The 22,817-nt window shown below is 45.9% G+C and overlaps 1 protein-coding gene across 2 annotated transcripts; it reads right to left on the bottom strand.

Moving 5' to 3' along the window:
• Positions 1–2,224: 2,224 nt before the first annotated feature.
• On the bottom strand, positions 2,225–11,178 carry LOC136000097 (C-type lectin domain family 4 member A-like). Of its 2 annotated transcripts, XM_065653788.1 has the most exons (6): positions 10,899–11,178; positions 7,389–7,505; positions 4,588–4,683; positions 3,810–3,961; positions 3,465–3,586; positions 2,225–2,753 (listed from the first exon to the last, which is right to left on the bottom strand). In XM_065653788.1, exons 1-6 carry the CDS (start codon positions 10,963–10,965, stop codon positions 2,612–2,614), a joined length of 696 nt encoding a protein of 231 aa, XP_065509860.1. In that variant the 5' UTR covers positions 10,966–11,178; the 3' UTR covers positions 2,225–2,611. The 2 variants fall into 2 exon arrangements, with proteins under 2 accessions (XP_065509860.1, XP_065509868.1); XM_065653796.1 differs by lacking the exon at positions 4,588–4,683.
• Between the last annotated feature and the right edge of the window lie 11,639 nt (positions 11,179–22,817).

Below are 22,817 nucleotides of genomic sequence, written 5' to 3'. Positions count from 1 at the left end.
GTTTTGGAAGTAACCAGCCACCTGAAGTAGGATGGAGAATGCATGAGAGGGTTCCAAGCGCTAACAAAGAACAGCAAGTGTGCTCACATTCAGACATGGACTCGTTGGATTTAAACTCATTCTCCGGGGTTGATGGCAGTTTCTCCATCAACTTGAATACCCTGGGGACTCCTGCTTTCCAGTTTTGTTGAATTCAGAATGATTTGCAACAGCCAAATAAAGGCAAGCAGTCTAGAAGGGAATACTGACAAAGTGAAAGGCTGGAAACACAGAGGAAGCACCACCAGTTGTGCCAATACAGGAAGAGAGACTTAATCCCATGGGAAGTTCTTCCCAATGTGCCTGCTTGCTTTGCACTTTGAAGGACTGAAGACCAGCTCCCCAGTCCTGAGCCCCAGCGGTATGCATGAGAGCGCAGCTGACAGAGGCAGACAGCAGGCTTAGCAGCTTGTGCAGCAGTTTCCAAGCTTGGTTTTCAGCAGCCAAGTACAAGCAATCCGGGAGGTTTCTGCAGTGCCTTGGTGGTAACTTCCTGACACAGGTTATGGAGGACCTGATGAGGAGACATGCTCTACTGGATCTCACACTTACAAATGAGGAAACTGATTTGGGATGTAAAGGTTGATGGCAGGCTTGGCTGTGATGACTACGAGATGTTTGAGTTCAGGATCTTTTGAGGAGGTAGCAGGGCAAAATCCAGGATCACAACCAGAGACTTCAGGAGAGAAGACCCTGGCTAATTTGAGGATCTCCTGTGGGAAGACTCCCACTTACCTGATTTGCTTCTATATTGATCACTACCATGTGGGACCCCAACCCTGTGCTGGTGTCTTTGCTTTCATTCCAGGACATCCGTTCAACCAATATGTAGTAGCAGCATTTTTGAAAGCATCTCCAGCTCATCCTGCAGCACATCCTTGCACTGAGTAATGGTAACAGGCCACAGAGTGAACGCTACCAAGGGGACAGAGAGGGAATACGGTCTGCTGTCTGGAGAGTCACCCAAGTCACGAGGACAATGCTGGATTGTACTCCGCAGGTTCTTATCCAGACAGCTGACCATACTAACCGGTTAGTGTGTCCAAATAAGCTACAGGAAAAGGCCCATCTCATTGCAAAGCCAGTGTCTTTGTCAGGCTGCAGTAATTGAGGGACATTTCCTATGTCTCGAAAAGACAAATGGAGCATCTTTTGGAGCATCTTTCATATGAGGAGAGACTAAGATAGAACTGTTCAGCCTGGAGGAGAGAAGCTCAGTGCTCACCAACTGCCTGACCATGTCACTTCCACTCACATATTCCCACCTTGCAGAGTGAAGATGCAGACTCCAGCATTCACACCCATTCCAAAAAATCTTCTGTGTTCTTGTCAGGTCACTGCTGGTCTCTCAGTTTTACTCATGGTGAGGTTTCCTCCATCAGACAGTTGATGCTGCAGCTTCAGAAATTTGAAGACAACGGCTCTCATTCATGTGGAACATTGTGCCAGCTCAGGTGTACTTCTGCCTTCCAGTGGGTTACAACATGAACTTGTTTTTATGTCAGTGCTTTCTATCTGCGTTGACCTGTGTAGCTGCTTATGTGTACATATTCTTTTTCTTCTGTATGTATCTGGGTATGTACATATTGTACATACCAGTTGGAGCTGGGGACACGGAGCTGCAGCAGCCTTGCCTCTGCCGGGCTATGGGATTCAACAGTTCCTGCCACCACCCACTGTTCTTCACAGAACTACTCCCATTAATTGATTTAGGAAGGCAAATCTCCTGGTCACCTTGTCTCTGGTACGAATTCTCCCCTCTCTTTGAGACACAGAGAGAGGATTCTCCTCATATTTAGTCAACCATGCGCAGGTCAGACTCCTGACACAAGTTCTTGTTACTCTCCTGGGCAAGAATTTCCGCCATGGAAACAAATAGTCATAACACCCCTAGAGCTGCCTTCCTCTGCCCATTCCCCTGCAGATCTTTGGCTGTGTGCAATGGGACTGCATAGCCAGATTGTCTCTGAGGGGTTTCCTCTTACTGAGTGGGCACAATGTGTACTGCAGTAGTTGCATAAGGCTCTGTCCTGGCACAGCAACATCTTTTGATCCTGCTTATACAAAACACCTGCAGCTTAGAGAGGGAAAGAGAGAGAGAGAAAAAGAGCACACAAGGACTTTTTCATTGGTCAAATGTTGTATAGGAAATCTGTATTTATTCAGCAAAACCAATGCAACTAGAGAACATTCTCTTTGTGTCCCAAGAAAAAGCAGACACCTCTGCTCAAGAAGACAAAGTAAATCACAGCTCGGAACATGTCTTCCATTCCTCTTTCTTCCTCCTGGAGAAGTCAAGCTCTTTTCAGCCAGTGGCTGCCTGACTGACTCAGAGGGAAGAGGACACAGAAACCCAGGACCTGCGTTGATGACCCTGAGCCTTCATGTGTTCCTTGAGCTGATACGTGCACTGAGGGTGCTGGACACAGGGTAATATCACTTCTGCTCACATGTCCCATCCAGCATAGTGAAGATACAGGATCCAGGGCCCCAAATCCCTCCCAACACAGCCCTGAGCTCTTCCCAGCTCACTGTTCATCCCTCGGTTTTACTCAGCATGAGGGTCACTCCATCACACAGTTACTGCTGCAGCTTCACAAATTCGATAATGTCTCTCGCATCGGGCATCATTCCAGTTGTCTATTACTGGAATTGCATGGATTACAACGCACATCTCAGCATCCACATTACTTGGTTCATTTGTCCTCCAGAACCTGAGATAGAGACAGACATGTTACTCCCCACTGTGCCCCACAGAGCACTGCTGAAAAAGTCCACAGCAGGATGCAAGGCTTGGAGAGGAGACAGAAAAATTCCAGATGATGATGCATGGATAGAAGCAGTACCATTCCTCCTGTTCTGCTATCCCACTGGCACCAGGCTTATGTGGAAACCTGCCTTCTTCCTACAGCCAACACAACAGTGACCTCTTCAGTCCTGGTAGGGCGATATGCTCACCACCGCTCATCCCATGCACTTCACACTAAGCAGAGGCATGTGTCTGCCTCCAGGACAAGTTTGTCCTCCAGGAGATGGAGTGAGGACAGCCCTGGTGATCTCTTCCTGTGCTCCATCTCTTACACAGCATCACAGCTCTGGCCACGCCTGTGCACATGTGCATGGTGAGGGCAGTATAGAGGTCAGGCAAAGCTGGTCATCTCTGAAGGGTTCTTCCTGCTGGTGAGATGCAGGTTCATCTGTTTCTACAACACTGATGGCCACATCACAAGTAGTGAACTAACAACCACTAACCCAGATGGATGGGGCCATGGGAACCTGCTGTACTACACAGCCCTCTCCTGCTCCATCATTGTCCTCTCACAGGGATTTGTCTCGCCTCTCTCTCATGCACCAACAGACATGCTCACATATTCTCTTGAACTACCAGGAGCTGCATCAAATACTCTCCATCTGGAGATACTCACGCTGCTGCCTCATTAAGTGGAGTCTGGTCCACCCACTGCCACTGGCCCACTTTCTGTGCACTCAGACCGATGTAGTAATTCTTTCCTTTTGAAGACTGTTTTAGATCCTTAGTGAGGAAATCCTGGAAATCAGGGAGAGCTCAATGTCCACAAGGTGAAGGACTGGGCAGAGGGAGGCAGCAGGAGTCCCCATGGGGTAAGGCTGGTGGCAAAGGGGAGCCAGTGCTGAAGGGATGCAGAAAGGAGATCCTCCCTCCCCTGCAGGCAAAGAGGGGTTCTGAGTCCCCTCTAGGGCCTGGCTCTGTGTCTCTGCCTGCTGTGCCCCTCTCTCAGTGCTGTACCTACCTGCTCTGCTTCGCTGTTGATCACCACCAGGTGGGAGCCCATCTCAGTGCAGTTCTGCTTACTCTCAGCCCAGCCCATCATATCATCCGACAGATAATAGCAGCTTCCTTGAAAGCGTTTCCATCCCCTTGGGCAGCACATCCACCCTCGCCCTGTGCAGTGAGAGATCACAGATATGAATGCTAATTACAAAAGAGATGGTGAGTGCAAGGATCCCTGTTCTCCAGGGACAATGCTTATGTTGTCCTTAGGTCACTTCTCCTGACAGAAAGGGCTTGAATAAACAAGGATAATACAAATATTTCTTCCAATTGCTTTGGGGTGTGACCAGTGAGGTTTTTGTACACAAATCCACGGTAATCCTTGTAACGTGATCTCAGGTCTTGACTTGACAAATGCAAAGTTGTTTTCGTGATCTGCTTTGACTTCTTTCATAGTCTCCTTTAGGCCTTTAGCCCCACGGAACAGGGAATATTGCTTCTTTTCCTGACTAGAGCTGTACTTTTATTATTGCTCTATTGTTAACCTTCCCTGTGCTGCTGTATGCTGTCCCTTTCTGTTTTGTCATTGTTCACAGCCACCCTGCCCTCCAGGACATTATTAACATGGCTTTCTCCTCCCCCTAAACTGTTAGCAAGAAATCCGGTTTCTCCCCACTTTCTTCTCTTGAGTCTACCTCTCCAGAGTCTGGTCCCACTAATGGTTGCTGTCAGAGCAGACCCCAGCATTCATTGTCCCTGTCCCAAAGACCTCTTGCACCCCTGCCATCACTACTGACCTTTGTCTTGCGGCACTGCTGAAATGCACCACCACTCCATAAATTTCTGCTGTAGGCTTGTGGGCTGGTCAGTGATATGGGTGAAGGGTGTCATGACTGGAAAGGGAGAGGAAAAGCAGCGAATTACCTCTTCCTGCTGGCCCCCACACACCATCTTTGGGCTTCATTCTTTTTTTCCCCATGTCCCCAACAATACTGTCTCATCATTACCTCTCCTCAGGCTATTTCCATTTCACAAGTGGTAACTGCCCTCCTCTCTGTGAAGGGAACAGGCATTTCTTCTCCCAGCATCCCATAGCTGCCCACAAGGACTACTTCATCCACTGACTGACAAGATTTAGGCAGGATTGCCTGTCCAACAAAGCTAGAGAAGCCTGTGACCCACCCAAGCAGTGCTTGGTGGCTGTAGCCAGCCTGCGGTTTGTCAGCAGAGTCTGTCCCAGCATAGACCAGCTGACATGCCTCCTTGAGTGCTGTGGAGATAAAGATGTGGGGTGAGTGTATCCTTGGTCCAAGGGCCTGAGAAAACTGGCCTGAACAAGTGGTATGTCTGCCTTCCCAGGCAGAAAGAGACAATCTTTCATGTCAGAGAGCAGAAGGACTGCTGGAAGGACATCACACTGAGGACACGCCAGAGAGGGTGGGATTGAATTCCACCCAACCACAGGCATTTAGCATGTAGATATCTACAGCCAAGCTGCCAGTCCAAATCTCTTTACAATTAGTGAATAAAAAGCAGCATTTCGGTGGAACAGTTTATCTCTTCCTAAGATAGGCATCAACAGTAGTTTGGATAAGTAGCGCATAGATGCACTTATTCCATCTGCAACAAATACAATCCAGGTGAAGGTAATCACATACAACTAGACCTCCTGAAACCAAGGTGGAAGGTAAACTCCTAGGACTTACCAGCCAGTCTATGGAGAATAATGCAGTGTTGAGGACAAGTGTCAGCAGGCCACACCCTCAAACCGAAGGACTTATCACTAACTCAGACACTCAGGGATATTGACTGGAAGCTGATCAGCGTGTGCTAAATTATACATATGTTTTTGTCAACTATTTCATTTAGAAATACTGTAGTAACAATATATTGTAGTGAGGAGAGTGGAGTAATTATAGTGGCCTCTGTGACTGATGAGTGGATTCCTATAATAGAAGGCTCAGAGGAGGTGGGGAGGGGCGATGCATGACTGGCCACCACCATTTCAAAGAAACATGAGCTTATCTCAACACAAAGGGGACCAGACAGAGGCCTTTGTTCTAGTTCAGTTGAGTGAATCAACCATTTATATCAACCGAGTGAATTGACCAGCTGTGTAACTGTTCATCCCTCTAAAAAATCAAAAAGATGATAACATCTTCCAAAGTTAGCCAGACCAGCATGGGGCGAGTGTGTACATGGTTCAGCTCACAATAGCGTAAAAACCTCAATTACTTACAAAAACACGTCTGAAGAAATCAGTGGGCCTGAGATGGCTTTAACTCACATATGCCTTCTGGGTCACTGTAGACACCCAGTGTCTTGATATCGAGCATATTACAGAGACTAGTAAGGAGAATCACATTTGTATTGTGATTCAACAGTGCATTGCATTTGCATTGCACTCTGCTAAGTGCCATTTGTGCTCGTGTTTTTATTCAAATGCACTGCTGTATGACTCTGCTAAATCAAAATCCTATGTAATATGAATTAACTTAGATGAGTAAATTTGCCATTAAAGATTAAACCTTCCATGTGTGGAACCTGCCCAGACAGTATTAGACTTTAATAGCCTACCCTAAACCTTCCCAATCATGTAACAGAATATTGTGAAAAGTTATACATTTGGGAACAAAGCAATACAAAATTCTGGGACTTGGGAACTAATGACAGCAAAAGGAAGGGCATCAATTTAGCCTGACGACCTGCCTTCTTCCAGAATCCATCACTTTTATTGACAAATTGTGCAAACATGCCATGATCCTTAGCGGAAAATGAGAATGAGGCAGTGATCATAATTTCCACAAACTGTGCATGCAAGAGTCACTTTTAATTAATTATTCTAGTAGAATGCAGTTAACATTGAAAAGGTGAGAGTTTCCATTAGGACACGGAGTGTGTCAAAGCACCTTAAAGAGCTCAAGTGCAAGTCAGGCTCCCTGCATAGACACTTGAGCTGCCATCTCCAGGCTTTTTCCCCTCTGCTGTAATCAAATAATTTATTTTTGTGTGGTATGCAGGTAGAGTATTGTTCCATAGTTCCAAAGAGGCCATGCAAGTTGGGGATGTAGAGTCTGGGAACACTGAAAAGGCTTCAGGGTAAATGGTGAAAGATTTGGGGGATGTATCCAGAAATGTACAAAGTCAAGGCAGAAAAGCCCAAGACCAAGCAACCCTGAAATTCTGAAGATGGCCATGCTTCACCTAAATCCTTCTGTCATTCTAAGAAAGAGGTTGTTTATGACAGAACCATATGGCATTATACTGTGGTAGTCCTACCTCCCACATATCAGTTGGCCAAAACAGCTGGTTTGGCTGGTCTGCAAGACAGGAGATGTGTGTCACGCACCCTTAAATCCCCAATGTTTAAGTAATTGGGAAATATTTTGCTCCTAAACATACCTTTCAAATAGTCAACATTTAGGTTTTCTGAGCCCAAATGTTGGTGCTTGCATTCTGTCTCATGGCAAAACAGTTCCTGAGTAGCGCCCCCTCCTGGTCGGAACAAGGAAGATGTCCCCCTCTGGGCTCTGATGTCTGGTTTTCTCCCAGCACTTCTGCTAGACCTCTCTTCTGTAACCAGCCTGCACATACTCACCAAGGAGAACAATAACGAGGGCAATGCACACCAGGACGAGCAATAGTGAGATCAGCCATGGGAGCCAAGGCGGGTATTTCTGGGGATGGTGCTCATGCTTCTTCATCTCAGGAGGTACTAAAAGTGAAGGAACACACCAAACACAGCACCACAGTCAACTATGCTTCAGTCAGCCCACATACCAAGGATGTAGAAACTCAAGAGAGAGCTGCTCAAAAAAATGCAGTTTAATTTCTGATGTGGAAGCTACTCTGGGAGAGGGGCAGATTGGGACAGAGCAGGGGACCTCTGCGGTTTCTGCAGAAGGTCAGGTCCTGTGACACTGTTCACAGCCTCAGGCCCTTTGGTGAGCCAGCAATGCTAATTTCTGGTGTTTGGGGGTGAGGTCTTCACATCACTTCGAAATCTGGAGTTAAACCTTGTTTTTCTAGACGGAGCTTAGAGCTGCCAAATACAACATTTGCATGAAGATTTTATGCTGACTTCTCCCCAGAGGACTTTTTACACCTGCTTCAGTTCCTTCTTAGGTTTTTTTGACTTTCTGTGTAGAAGGTTGATGTAAGCTGAATGAGGGCAGGAGACAAAAAAATGTGCAAAGTGATGATGGCACTGAATCACTGGAGGAAAAAATAAAAAATTCCCTTCCATCTCTGCTTTCCAAGCCAGGGTTCAGAGATTTGCTGTAGTAAAACTAGGCTATGCTAGGCTGGATGACGGGGAAGAACAGAGGACTGTATCTGAGTAAAGTATCCCACTCAGATTCAGGCCAGGGCCTGACTTTTGTCTAGAGGGATACTGCCAGTATTGATGAGGTTTGATAGCAGGCAGGAGAACGGGTCACAGGGAAGGAGAAGCAAACAAGTCTTAGGAGACCATTCTAGCTTGTGGCAGGTACACAAGCCAGGGTAAACAGGAGGGTAAAGAGACAGCAGCACAGGAGTAAAATTTTGAGAGAGACTGATATTAATGATAAGCTTTAGAGCTTTTTCATTCATTGTTTAGCACAAAGCTCCCAACTCTGCCAGCAGCCACATGTTCCTGTCAGCCATGCCTACCAAGCAAGACTTCCAGAAACCTCCTGTTTGGGGAAGCCCTCTGACTACTTCCCAAACACCTGGGGAAGGCTGTTACAGCAGGGCAAAAATCATCATCTTGCATTATCGGAAAACATTAATAGACAGAAAAGATCCAGATTTCCTCGGCCAAATAATGTTTTTCTAGACAGAGCTTTTGTCTGAAGTGACATCAAAGACCTGGATTATGATCTGGAGTCCAGCCATCAATTTCAGATAACAGATCTAACCAATCCAAATGTGTTCTTGATGTACTGGATGTCCTCAGACTGACTACTCTACCTGTGGCTAGCCAGATCTGTGCATCCCACATTCATACCCAGATGGCACAGAAAGCACTGCCAATATGCATGCACCTCACCAACAGAACTGAAGTGCACTAGATTTTGTGCATATTTAGTGGTTAATCTCCCTGCAAAATGCTTTCTGCATTTAGTCTGCATGCTTGCAATGTGGCCAGCATGATCACAACACAATAGATCTGATGAGTGTATGCTGGTTATTCAGCATTTAAATCCAACGTCTCCTAAGCACATGACACAAGTGCTGTGCAGCACAGATGCCTGTGTTTCTACCTGGGGTATCCTGGCTAGAAATGCAGGAACCTTAACTGCACTGTGCTGTGGAACCCATGCCAGTAGTATCTGCCACCTGCCATAGACGTTGTTTGATTAGCTGCTGCCTTCTCCTCTCTATCTTTGAGTGACTGCCAATTTTGTTATCTCTAGAGCCCAATTAGAAGAGGTTAAAGAATGGGAAAACCCAGATGAGCTTGGACATTACCAACATGGAGTCTGCATAGCAAGAGTAACTGCTCAGAAGGACAACAGAGCAGGGAGACTCCCTCAATCTTTCAATAATTTTCAATTGTATGAGCATACCATGAGGCTGTGAGAGACATTAGCACAGTGTGCAATGTTACTAGCAGACACTTCTCTGAATTCAAAGTATAAGCTAAGTGTGTGATCACTTGGACAGGCACACTCAAAGACAGACCCTGAGCACACACTCAAACCTATAGCATGCATGAGCCTGGCATTAGCAGCTCAAGCAAACATGGCTGGTTCAGGTGTCTTTGAAACAGGCAATTGGGAACACAATGACTTCCACCATCCTCACCTCACCATGATGGAAATTCTAGCTATAACCAGAACCAGCTAATCTTGGTGCACTGAAAACAGTGAGCTTTCAAGTCAGTCAGGAGTATGTACATTCTTTATTTCCATGACTCATGCCTCAGAGCATGCAAGGAATAACCTGGAGCTGACGCCTGATCTGTTTGGGGTTGTAAAACTGAGGTAAAGTCGTAAATAGGCAAGTTAATATACTTAGCAGCAATTATAATTTATTTCTTTGTTCATTCATTTATTTATGCATACATACTTTCACTCCTCTGGAATCTGCTGTTGTGTAGCGTCCTGTATCTAAGTGTGGAAGCAATGAGCCATACATGGAACATCTCTATGTGTTCCTACTTGTGATATTATAACTACAGAATACATACCGATCAGAACATCTTAAATTTGCACAAAGCCTAGTAAAGACACCATTTTACAACTGTGATTTTTAATAGCAATAATTTGTGTGTGTATGTGAATTATTTTTCAGGAGCGGCAGACATCAACCACAGAACTGGATCTTCCTCCAGATCTTAGACAGTTCCTTCTCTGTGTATTTGAGCGTGTTTTGTTCAAGAGCATTCTTCCTTTTAGCTTTTGTGTCTCTCTTCTCCAAGGACCATTTCTCAATCAACCAGGGACAAAAGGGCTATAAATTTCTGCAGACAGTGCCACCTCTCATGAAGCTGCAGAGGGCAACTGACTGCTCTACTGTAAGAAGGCATGTTGGTTCTCTACTCCTGCTCTCTCCGTGAACAGTTAGGGTTTTGGCTAATTTGCTGCCATTTGCTGCACTGGGAGCCCCTCCACCTTTGTGACAGATCAGATTGTTGGTAATAAATCACAGTGTCTATTGTTGGTACTCAGTATTTGTCCAAAACAGACTTTCTCATCCAAGACTAGATAACATGTAGAGAGGCAGCTACTGCCTGCAACATGCCAAGGCTAAGCACTTGTCCTGGACCCCCTACCATTTACCACAGTTGGTGCTGCAATCAGGGAACTAAGGCACCCCAAATACCTTATTTACTGAAAGCTCACTTGAAACCTATTGTTTGTGCTCCCAGTAGTCATCTTTGTTCATGTTGCAACACCAACCACTTAAAGATTCCCACCTCTCCTCTTGTAGACATTCCTTGACGTTCTTACTTCAAAACTCCTACAGTCTCCTGCTCATGTAGTGGTAGAGAACTCCTTTTCCTCACCAATTTATCAAAACTAGGTAGGAACCAGAGTCACAGAAGGCAAAGTCTGCATTCCCTGTTTTTCAGCCCCCTCCCTCCAAGTCTTCTCCCCTGAATAGCCAACCCATTCCTTACCTTCAACCACTGCAGCTGGTGATGCATTCTTGAACTTCACCTCAGCATAGGTGATTTCTGATGCCATTTAATCACAATGTGATCACTGATCCCTGTCGTTAGTTTTGCTGTGTAAAAAGTGGTCCTGTTTGGTCCTTGGTTCCAGAGAGAGACACCAATAAGTTACTGAGCCTCTCCCATCTGCTCATTCAGCCTCTGTCTGTCAAAGAAGGCTGTGCTGAACACTGGAAGCACTGGCAATAAGCTGAGAATTCCTTGGAGCTAAGAAATGCCCTGAACAGTTTTTCTATTTCTAAGCCCAGGAAATCAGCCCTGGCACTATGGAAACTTCCGAGAAAGGAAAGAAAAGAAAAATGAGAACCTAACAACCAAAAAAGGAAGTTGCACTCCTTCTTCCTCATATCAGATTCTCAGCTGATAAGTTTCCTTTTTAGGATCTCTTTTTTTTTTTTTCTTTTTTTCACCCTTCTTTTTATTCTATTTCTTTCCCTTATCTTCATGCCTTTCTTTGTCTGTTAGCAATTCTGTCATTGCTTTTAGGTTTGCAGCTATCATGGGTCTTAGCCCAGTTTAACTTGCAACACAGTCCAATACAAAATGTATTCTGCCCTTACTTGTCTCTTGCAGTTAAGCTGCATTTGCTACACAAAATATTGCATGCTATGTCTCATCCTAGGAAGTCAGCCTCAGTTGGCAGCTAGCACTAGAAAAAAGTCTCAAATGAGGAACTGTTCCTGTAGAAGTGAGACTGAGGAGTTTCAGCCTTAGGCAGAGGAATAGAAATACTCAGATTTTTATATAACCAAGGAGAAACAGAAAAGGATGAGGCCAGGGTCAGGGAGAAGAATAAGCAAAGTGGAATAAAAAGAAATTGGGTTTGATGGTTTGAGAGGTTATTGGGAGAGCACACACAGAGACCTCTCTGTCACAACCTGATTTACAGCCTGTGCAAGTTCAGAGCAGTGCTCGCTTCAGGGAGTCAGTCTCCAATTCTGAGGCTGAAAAGACTTGGTTTCTATTTTTGGTCCAACAGTGTCATTTCTCTCCCTTTTCTGCTTTCTGGTAAAGGCCTCTGATATCACCTTGAGAAAAATGTCAGGCTACTGCTTAGTCTGATTTCAAGCTGAGGCAGATGTTGAAAGGAGACAATGAGACAATCAGGGGAAATGGCTGCTGAGATACGTGCTCAATCAGAAAGACTTCTGAGAAGAAATGCCAATGAGTCACGATATCCTGGAGAAAAAGGGTTTGAAGGGTTCAGTCAGCAGACAGGACTCAGGAATCACAGAATGGTTTGGATTGGAAGAGATCTTTAAAGACCATCTATCCACCCCCCTTGCCATGGGTAGGGACATCTTTCACCAGACCAGGTTGCTCACAGCCCTGTCCAACCTCACCTGGAACACTTCCAATGACAGGGCAACCACAGCTTCCCTGGGCAACATGTTCCTATGTCTCACCACCCCCATCATAAAGAATTTCTTCCTTATATCTAATCTAGATCTAGCTTCTTTCAGTTTAAAACCTTTGCCCCTTATCCTGTCACTACAGGTGCTGGTAAAAACTCTCTCTCCATCTTCCATATAAGTCCCCTCTAAGTATTGAAAAGCCACAATAAGGTATCCAAAACAACCAGAAGGAAGAAGGAGGAAGCTATTCTTGGCTAGTTTGGCTAGCTGGAATTTCCTCAAGGCAGATCAGAATGACACACTAGCAGGACATCCAGGGCACCAGAATGGAGGGTACACAGGGCAGAGCTGGAGGTGAGATAGGACAGTGCAAGGAAGAAAACCAATTAGACAGTACAGGAGAACAATGTGACAGAAGGTAAAGGGTAAGGGAGGGATGTAGTGGACATCTGAACACAGATTATGGAGAACTGGCCCTAAACAGACTGGAGCATATGCAGCTGGATTTCATTACCAAGGAGCCTCCTCATGTCCCATGTGTTCTGAGCTAGCTTCACTTCCACTTTTTTTATTGTGTGCAAAGAAGGCGACTATTATACAAGAAGAGCAGCTGCAGGACAGAAGCCTGGTCCCTTGAGAAGATAGCATGCTGCCTGCTTTTCTTTCCAACATCCTTCCAGCACTTTCCTTTGTCTTCAGGCTTGGGCCTCTCACTGGAACTAAGCCTTCCTAAGCATTTGGTGAAACCTAGTTATGCCCTCACATTTCATATGGAGATTTCAGTTAGAATAATCCTCTGTGTGCTTCCCTTGTGTCCCTTGCCAACCAAGCCAAAGCAGACTCACAGTCTCATGGGGAAAAAGGCTTACTTACTAGCACAGTTTCAAACTTTCCACTGTGAAGAAACGGGAAATACAACCAGCAGACAGTGAAGGAAGTTGCAGTGTGGCTTCATTAGCATTTTGCCATTGAAATACATATCCAAACACAGCTGAGACATTTCAAATGCAAATTCACAATCCAGTTGCTGATTTTACTAGAATACACTAGACTGCACTCAGACATCAGGAGACAGCTCAATTCTTCCTTCTCAGCCATCAGAGTTGTTGTTTGTTATCAAAAATCAACCCTGAACTGTACTTCCATAGGATACAACGCTGGGCTCATGTGGAAAAACAGTGAGACGATATTTCCGAAGGTAAAATTTGTGTTTTGAATTTCATATGCACTGATGTCATGTCAATGGGTGTGAGATAGGGAGAATCAAGCCTAGCAGTTAGTTGCAGGGCTGAAAACCAAGAAAAACCAACCAACCAACCACCCACCCCTAAACCCAAACCTTAGTTAAAAAAACCAAACCAAACCAAAACAACCACACATACACACAAAAACAACTTACGCTTTGTTTCACAGAATCACAGAATGGTTAGGGTTGGAAGGGACCTCTGGAGATCATCTAATCCAACCCACCTGCTAAAGCTGGTTCACCTAGAGCAGGTCAGAGCAATGCATCCAGGTGGGTTTTGAATGTCTCCAGAGGAGGAGACTCCACAATTTCTCGGGGCAGTCTGTTCCAGTGCTCCGTCACCCTCAAAGTAGTTCCTCCTCATGCTTAGATGAAACCTCCTATGCTTCAGTCTGTACCTGTTGCCCCTCATCCTATTGTTGGGCACCACTGAGAAGAGCCTGGTCCCATCCTCTTGACACCCACCCTTCAGATATTTGTAAGCACTGCTAAGATCCTTTCTCAGCTTTCTTTTCTCCAGGCTGAACAGACTCAGGTCTCTCACTCTCTCCTCATAAGAAAGGTGCTCTAGGCCCCCAATCATCTTCGTAGCCTGCTACTGGACTCCCTTCAGTAATTCTTTGTCCTTCTTAAACTGGGGAGCCCAGAACTGGACACAGTACTCCAGATGCGGCCTCACCAGGGCAGAGTAGAGCGGGAGGAAAACCGCCCTTGACCTGCTGGTCACACGCTTCTTAATGCACCCCAGGATACCATTGGTCTTCTTGGCCACAGAGACACATTGTTGACTCATGGTCAACCTGTTGTCCACCAGAACTCCCAAGTCCTTCTCTGCAGTGCTGCTTTCCAGCAGGTCCACCCCTAACCTGTACTGCTGCCTGGGGTTGTTCCTTGTATTCGCACTGCCCTTCCTCAGTTCCTCCCTTCCACTTCCACCTGTGTTCTGCCCTGCCCCCATGCAGTACACCCTTGTCCTCCCACAACACCTGTGCTTCCCCACAGGCATCTTTCATCTCAACCCCACTCAGCACTGCCAGGTACTTCCTACGCTCCTAACTCCCTCATACCTCACAAGCCCCAGCTTCTTCCTAGGACTCATATGTTTGCCCACCACAACAGTCCTGCTTTCTCTCCTTACTCATGCTCCAGCTGCTGCCTTTAGGTGGTTGCTCTGCAAACTGTGCAGATACAATTTGGCTAGCTGACCCAAACAGAAAGCAGCAGAGGCACTAACGCTCTTTGTCCCATGCTGTCAGTGAAGTTCAAGTAAGGTAGTATCTGCAAGCCTTTCATCTCATAGATGGTTTCACCCGGTTTAGCGAGCAGGTCCATGTGACAGCAGAGGTGACAGCACCATTGCATGTGCCTTACTTCTTTTGAAAATCAAGCTGAACCAGTTGACTTAAAATTGAATTCATAAGCAAAGAGAAGGACTTGAATCCTAATGTTGTGACCCCACATATTAAAAAAAAAAAATCCCCTTTTGAAGTTGAGCACAGCTGTGGTAGAAGCAGCAGGGAAGTGAAGTACTTCTTACAAGCCTGTCAGAATGGAGAGAGGCAACTGAGGGAATTCGGTCATCATAGGTGGCATGAAGGTTACAAAGGGACATTGCATTGGCAGCCGAAAGAGAATACCTACCACCTCTTCAGAAGATTTGACAAATGGCAAAAGCAAGCTGACATTTCCAAAATGTCAAGACAAAGGGATTATCAGTATGTATTCTTCAACAAGCTGAGCTTGCATTCAAATGAGAAAAACTGAAATGACCACGACTTCAATTATTAAATTATCAATTATTAGAAACACAACAAAGCAAAGGTAAAAGAGTCTGAAAAGCAACTAGCAGAAACCATCAGAACTAGTAAATAAACCCTCTGCTATAGTTACTGAAAGCAGAAATCTTTCCCCAAGCTTTGAGGAAAACTGAAGAGCTCTGCTCTCATGGAAACAAAGCTAAATTAATTATTTGTGACAGTCAAGAAATTCTCTCAAAAACCCCCCCTGTTTTGTGTGGGACTAAACCAAAGGACATGTCAAAAATACAAGTGATTGTGTAAAAGGTATAGAATTAGAAGGTCTGGGCAAGGCAGTCCCATGGGTTCCCAAGAAGTTTGGGGGTGAAACAGTTGCTAACAGCAGTTGATGGCCTCTTGTCTAAAACCACCTTTTAACCACCAAACCACAGGATGGCAAGGAATATATCAAATAAGGAGAAGTGGAAAAGTCTAGGGAGATTAGGAAGCTAAAGGTTTGACATCTGTAGTGGCCAAGTTTGTAGAAACTATAACAAAATAATAAAATTATTGGACATGTGTATAATGTGATGTACTCTGGGAAGGGTCAATTTTAAGTCTCTTGTAAGGAATCCTGCCTCTTGTAGTTCTTAGAAAGTGTCAATAATCATATACATGAGAATAATTCAGCTACCTGTTCCTCAGCAAACACTTCTGAGGGAAGTGGACAGCCATGGGATAAGAAGGTAGATGTTTTCATTGTAAGCGGACAGGAAAGGTCAGTATGAATTAATGGTCAGTTCTCTCAGTGGATGGAAAGCACCTACAGAACTCTACCACGTCTGTAATAGGACCCTAGTTGGCCACTGACAGGACAGTCCTGCCATCACCTGCTTTTATGGCACCTCTAGCTAGTGCAGTCCTCCAGGTCACCCAGAGAGCCTAAACCCAGTCTTGGCTTTTTGTCTCTGCACCTGGGTGAGGAACAGCATCAGAAGTGAATCTTCCCTCTCCACATCACATTAATCCTCTCCCAGGGATTAACACAGAATTGGCCGTGGAGCTAAAAAAGGGAAAGCAGAGCCCTTGCAGTTGAGGGAAGAACATAAAAACGCACTGAAGCCTGGCCCCAAGGCCTGGCACTGAGTGGTTAGTAAGGGACAGCAGATATCTAATCAAAGGGATTCAGGCAGCCAGAGCTTCTTGAGAGGTTCTGAGGGATTTGACTGGTTAGAGTGGATCTAGCAACAAGTGGTCCCACTGTGTACCCTCCTGCAAGGAACTGGCTAATGAAGGGAGGGGCAGGATGCTACAGTTCTCACTGCAGGAGCTGAGTTCCCGCAGCTCTAGGGGACAGTGTGAAAGCACTGCAGCCTGCTGGGACCTGAGAGAAAGGCATCCTATGCCCTTATGCATGGCTGACAACACTGGCCAGAGCTGCAGGGAGAAGAGAACTCTTCTGGAAGGCCAGTTGCCACCCCTGCTGATGACAGAAGGTGAACCAGGTGCCATACACTAGGAGACTTAGGAGGAAATGGATTATATGGAGCTGAGGAAGCTCAGAGAAAAGGACATTTGAACATCCAAGGGTGAAGAACAAACAGAGAAGAACTCAACTGGGAGTGAGAAAGGGAGGTGAGACCAAAGAGTGGGAGGTATAAAAGAGGAGCCAGCTCTGCAAAGACACGCTAATTTCTGGCAGGTGGTAGCACATCACCACACACATCCCTGTCAGCAGCAACACTTTCTCTTGAACAGAACCACCTAGAGTGACACCAAAGCATTTTGACAGAGCCCAGCGGCTACTCAAAATGCTATGGTTGCAGTACCATGCAGAACATGGTGAAAGGAAAGTAGGAGAGATGAGAAAGAGGTGTTACTCCCCAAAAGGGTTTCTGCATTCCTTCCCCCCCGCCATCTCTGCCAACTTTTAGGAAGACCTGAGAGTTTCAAGTAGAACACACCATGTCCCAAAGCTATCTGAGCTGGGGGAGCTCAAACTCAGCTTCAGAAAGGGCAAGTCATGTGCTCACCTGTGATGACAGGTTCCTGAAATCCTTCAGGTTTAAGTGAAGGAATAAGCGAAGCAAGAACAGTATCCAGGGAGCCTTCCAACAGACAAGAAGCCCCAACATGCCTCTTTACATATACCATTAACCTAGGATTGTTTCTTCAGAAGAGAATTGAGAAATTATCCAACCAAAGCCAACAGAGGACACATTCAGATGCATTATCTCACAGCTTTGTTTTATGCCATTACTGGGAACATCACACCCTCATCTTCTTCTTTCGGGTCACAAGGCCAGAAATTGTTGGAGATCAGATCCAGATATTGTAGTTTCTCATCACAGCTGCACATCTGACTCCAAACCTGGGCCAGATCCAAGTCCTGGTCAGACCCAGTGGCCTGTTTCAGAGGCAGGGCTGTGAAGTTTAGCTTCTTAGAGTGGGCATACGGGATTTGCATGAACAAGCTGTGGCCACATAACACCTCCCCACAGAAGCAATCCTTCATGCTTCATTGTCAGGCCTGTCCAACGATTGCACAGATCTCAACAGCCTTGAATTCAGTTTGGCTACACCTCTGCCCAGTGAGGTAAATGCACCTCATCTCTCTCTTTTGAAAGGGGAGTGGGAGGAGTGGAAAGAAAAGCACAAAAATGGAAAACAACCACAATCACCAAGAAAGCTTGGGGGCTATCAGGTGACGTCACCCAGACCCATGCTGTAACCTTAGGGCCACTCTTATTTGACCTCAAGCTGTTTCCTTCCACATCCTCACAACCTCTCAAGGCACATGAGGACAATGCAGTAAAGCCACCAGTTAGCCTGTCCCACCAGCTGGCACTGGAACAGCAGCACAAGCCTCCCAGGCCCTGCAGAGTTTGCCTCTGCACTGGCACTGTGTGTCTCCCTCACACTGCTCCTAGCCTCAAGGGTAGATTTATCAGGAAGATTGTAAATGGCCCGTACTGACCCTTACTCTGCATCCTGTAGCCAAGAAGGCCCTGCATGCTGTTTGGAGCCTCTGTGTCCATTGTGTGCTCTCTCTCACCAGCTGGCCACAGCGCGAGGGACACCACCTGGCTCCAGAGCAGTGCAGCCTTCCTATGCATCCAGTCAGGATGGGGCAAGGCAAAAGCCATCTGGAAACAACTGCAGAAAGCTGACTTAAACCCAGACAGCACAGTTACCTCAGTCAGACACTCCCTGGCACCTCGTCACTGAAGTACGCTGGTTTTAATTAATTAATTTAATTAATTAATTTAATTAAGTTTTAATGCCAGCCAGTGAAGGCTCTAGCTTTGGGGTTCAACTGCACGCAGGAGCTTCCTCACAACACTGATGTCAACACAGTTGAATGGGGAAGGGCACTTCTTGTTTTGAAGTGCACACTCTCTGGCTACCCACATGACCCACTTTTACCACGTTAGGACACTGAAGTCAGCATCAGCACAGTAAAACAAAGACTGATCAAATGGTGCGCCTGGGTGCCAGCCTCCAGCACGGAGCCAGCCTTGACTCAGAGGGCAAAGGGCCCCTGCTGCTGGCTCCCTGCAGGCCCCAGAGCTGCTGGCTGGGACTGATGCTGTGGCCAAAGTGCTCCTTGCTGAGTCACTCTGGCCTGCAACACTCTTCTGTTAGAGTCTGCCTCCAGTTCACACTTATTTGCATATTTAGCTTTTTAAGATGGTGCAGACACAGCACACCACACTGGTCCTTGCACAGCCTCTGCCCTTCCTGAGCTGAAAGATCACAGTCGGACCTCAGTGCTCCCCACCACTTACCAAACCCCTGTGTCAGATGTCTCAACAGATGGTGCTGGTCCACGACCCACCTCACAACAGCCAAGCACAAAAGTTGTGCTAGGAAATAGTTCCATTCAACCCTTGCTCGAAGCAGAGCTACTTCTGAAGCTAGACCAGACTACTCAAGGCAGGTTGTCTGCTTACAGGAATCCTATTTCCGTGTAGAATATATTACTCCAGGACTTTTCCTGTTCTTCTATCCCAAAAACATGCAGTTGTCATTTTTCAAGTATGCTTTGTACATGTACCCATGGTATTGGCTTCAGCTTTAGGTACTAGTGACAGCAGCCTCTAACTCTGCACCAGACATGTAGCCTATGCTGCCACATCTATAGCCCCTTAGTACATATTCTCCAATTCTCCACACAGTTTGTGTGGCACTACTGATGCAGCATCTCCACACATCTTTGAGCAGTTTGCTTAATACTCTAAGCTCACAGACAAGTGCTTAAACTTCACTTCGAAAAAGAACCGGAGGAGTTCAGTTTGCATGGGCCAAACTTTAAAGACAACACACATACACAGACATACATGCAATGGCAGACCACAAGACTGGGGCATCTCAGTTCCAAGCACTACGCTATGCTTAAGTGCATGAAGGCACTGAAGTGCAGAGGGCATTAGGATAGCAGAACATTTCTGCATTTGGAAGCTCCAGTTCCATTACTGTCAAACTGTCAAGAGGGAAGAAGAAGAAAAAAAAATCTTTAAACTATGCTTCTGTAAACTTGAGCAGGGATCAGTTTTAAATCATTCAGGAAAGCATTTGCTGACAAGTTATGATACTGGTGGCCATGAAGGCAGAGCTGCTATTGGACTGAAGGAAGCATTCAATAAAAGCCATTACAAACTCCACTGTCACCCAAAGCTGTTCTGGACTGTTTTAAACCAGACCTACCAAAGTCCTTCTTCTGTCATCTTATGATTTTGCCTTCCTCCTCCGTTGTGCCTCCTGTGTGCAAAAGACATCTTTCCTTTCCTTTCCTTTCCTTTCATCTCAGATGCTCCTGGGGAGACCTCCAGATGCTGCAGTTCTGCTTTGTGGCTTCTTCCATACCCAGGTCCAGCCCTTGCTCACATCCCACCCTGAGGCACAGATGTCCCCTGCCCAGGGGAGATCACTGCGGGCAGCCAACTCAGGAGTCAGCATACTCTTGCTGACAGATGCCAGCTGCAAGTTCTTTTAAGAGAGCTCTTCACCAGTGCTAGCCAGGTCGCAGGTGATGTTTGCCTGCATTCCCCTGTACTCCTGATTGCTGGGGGCCCAGCCAGTCCCTGGAGACAGTGGCCAAGCCCAGGGATTGCCAGAAGCCCCGCAGCAAAGGGATTGAGCAGCAGGTGGTAGCACATGGTCACAGATGAGACTGAACTTGCAAGCCCTCGTCGCAGGTGTCACCAACCTAGCCAGGCTTGCAGACCATGCTAGAAGAGCAAGGTAGCACCACAACTCTTCACATCCCTAAAGCACAAGACTCAACACAAAGGCTGCAAGCTACAGGCATCTCCCTCCTCCTTCAGGGAATGTCTCTTCAGACTGCTTCAAGGATTAAAAACCTGGTCTCTAAGACAGCTGACTCTGCCTCAACATGCAGGAGTTGCCATTCTACAATGCTTAGGAAAGAAAACAGAAAGCAGGCCATCGCAAATTACCTGGCTGACCTGCCCCAAACACAAGTGATGCAAGAAATTCACCCTAGGCTCCCAGCAGTGACAGCTGGCAAAACACGGCTCTGGTCAGGAGCCACTGCAGGCACCAGCTCTTGCTGACTGATTTTCCCATGCTCAGAGGAAGCTCCAAGGAATGTCTGTCATAGCTCTAACTCTGGATGAGGACACACAGCTATAGCTAATGGCAGCCGGCAAAATTAAGCTATCAAACTAGAAGGGCACTACATCCTGCAATGTGCTTTTCCTAACTATTAGCATGGACAAAGCTATTAGCTTGGAAGAAAAAGACCCAAACCCAGTCTCTATACTGAGAATCTATTGTTCATATAATATAGTGAGCACTCAATGGATTGCCTAGTGTGGTGAGCTGACCCTGGCTGGACACCAGGTGCCCACCAAAGCTGCTCTGTGATTCCCCCTCCTCAATTGGACAGGAGAGAAAAAAATGTAACTGTGCTGGGTCATCCAAGATAGGGTTAATTTCCACAGGTAGGTGGGGGAATGACACAGCCAGGACTGATGACCCAAAACTAGTCAAAGGAGTAGTTTTACCCAGGAGTTTTGCCTCTTCTTTCCTGATTCTCCTGCCTATCCCATAGGGGGCAGGGGAGGGGTGAGCAACCAGCAAGTGGTTTTATTTGTCATCTAGGGTTGAGGCTAAATTACAACAGTCCTTTTTGGCAAGCCAGGCAGGAGATGCAAAGGGTTGGGATAACAACAGACCTGACCAGAGCGTGTTAAAATACACATTTACTATGTTAGTATATATTAGTAGTCGCTGGTCATGATGTTGCTTTGTTTCTCTACATGGTTGTGTTATGTGAATTCTTACATGCCCTATGTATCCCCTGCAGTGCTGTTTATGACTTCTGGGAAAAGGACTAGGTTTGTCATATTGCTGTCCTGTGCAATATCAACTTACAAGATGCTAATTTCCCTTGTTGCATGATTATGTTGGTATTTTTACAAAGCATTGTTGTCATTCGTGTGCCTTGGGCACCATCTCTCGGAATTGATTAGTAATCACATCCAACCTATGGGGAAGACAGAGGGGGAGTGGAATTTTCCCCTGCTTTTTCACCTCTCTTTTCTCCTTGGCTTAGGTACAACAGTTTTTGAGAACTTTGCATATCCTGGGGATATTCAAGCTAGCATGCTTTTATTGCTGTGTCTCCTGAATGTATCTCAGATCATGTACAAAGTTACGAAAAGATTTTTTAAGAATAACACACAGATTTGCCTTGAGGCTGGATGGTCATGGGTGACAGAGCATGTCAGAGAACATTGGCAGATATCTAGAGAATTTCTCATCCCCAATGGTTTGGAGTTTCACTTGGGCACTTCCATTGTCAGGTGAGAGGCAGCTAGGAAAGAGAGCATAGATGAGACAGACCTTAACTGACAACCAGGCTGACCAATGAAAATATTCCATACCATTAGCATCATGCTACATATATAATTGGAGTCAGGTTTTCTGGTTTGTGAGATCCATTCAGGTTCAGTTCTGTTCCATTAGTTCAGCCTTTTGCCATTCTGTCATTTTGCAGTTGGCCTTTGGGTCTTTTCTACCTTTTTGATGTCTCTCTCTCCCCAGCTCCAGCTGTTCCAAGATGAGGGTGCTGGTTGATCAGTGTGGACAGAGTTCATGAGGAATTGCATTATCACTTTATATATATTTTAAAATATATCTTATTAGGAGGATATTAGTATTTGTTGTTACATTATTAAACCATTTTAATCTCAACCCATGAGTTTCATTCCTCCCTTTCAATTCTCTCCCCTACCTGAAAATTCCACTCTGAAGAAATACTCTCTGAGGCTACTCAATAGTTTGCTGCAAGTACTTACTGAAAACTCAGATAAGCTTTGCCATAGCTCATGGACAAGACCCTTCACCTTCTGCCTGGCCAGGACCTACACAACATATCCACCATATTCACCAAGACAGGATAACAGCTTTGCTCCTAGATCCGAAGAAATGTAATGTTATGTTTTGTGTTGTTTTTTTGGTTTTTGGGGTTTTTTTTGCCACCACAGATGCTAGAATATTT

This window comes from Caloenas nicobarica, chromosome 1 (genome assembly GCF_036013445.1).
Source record: "Caloenas nicobarica isolate bCalNic1 chromosome 1, bCalNic1.hap1, whole genome shotgun sequence".
NCBI lineage: Eukaryota > Metazoa > Chordata > Aves > Columbiformes > Columbidae > Caloenas > Caloenas nicobarica.
Note: the sequence above shows the minus strand (reverse complement) of the source record. Positions and strands in the feature narration are given on the sequence as shown.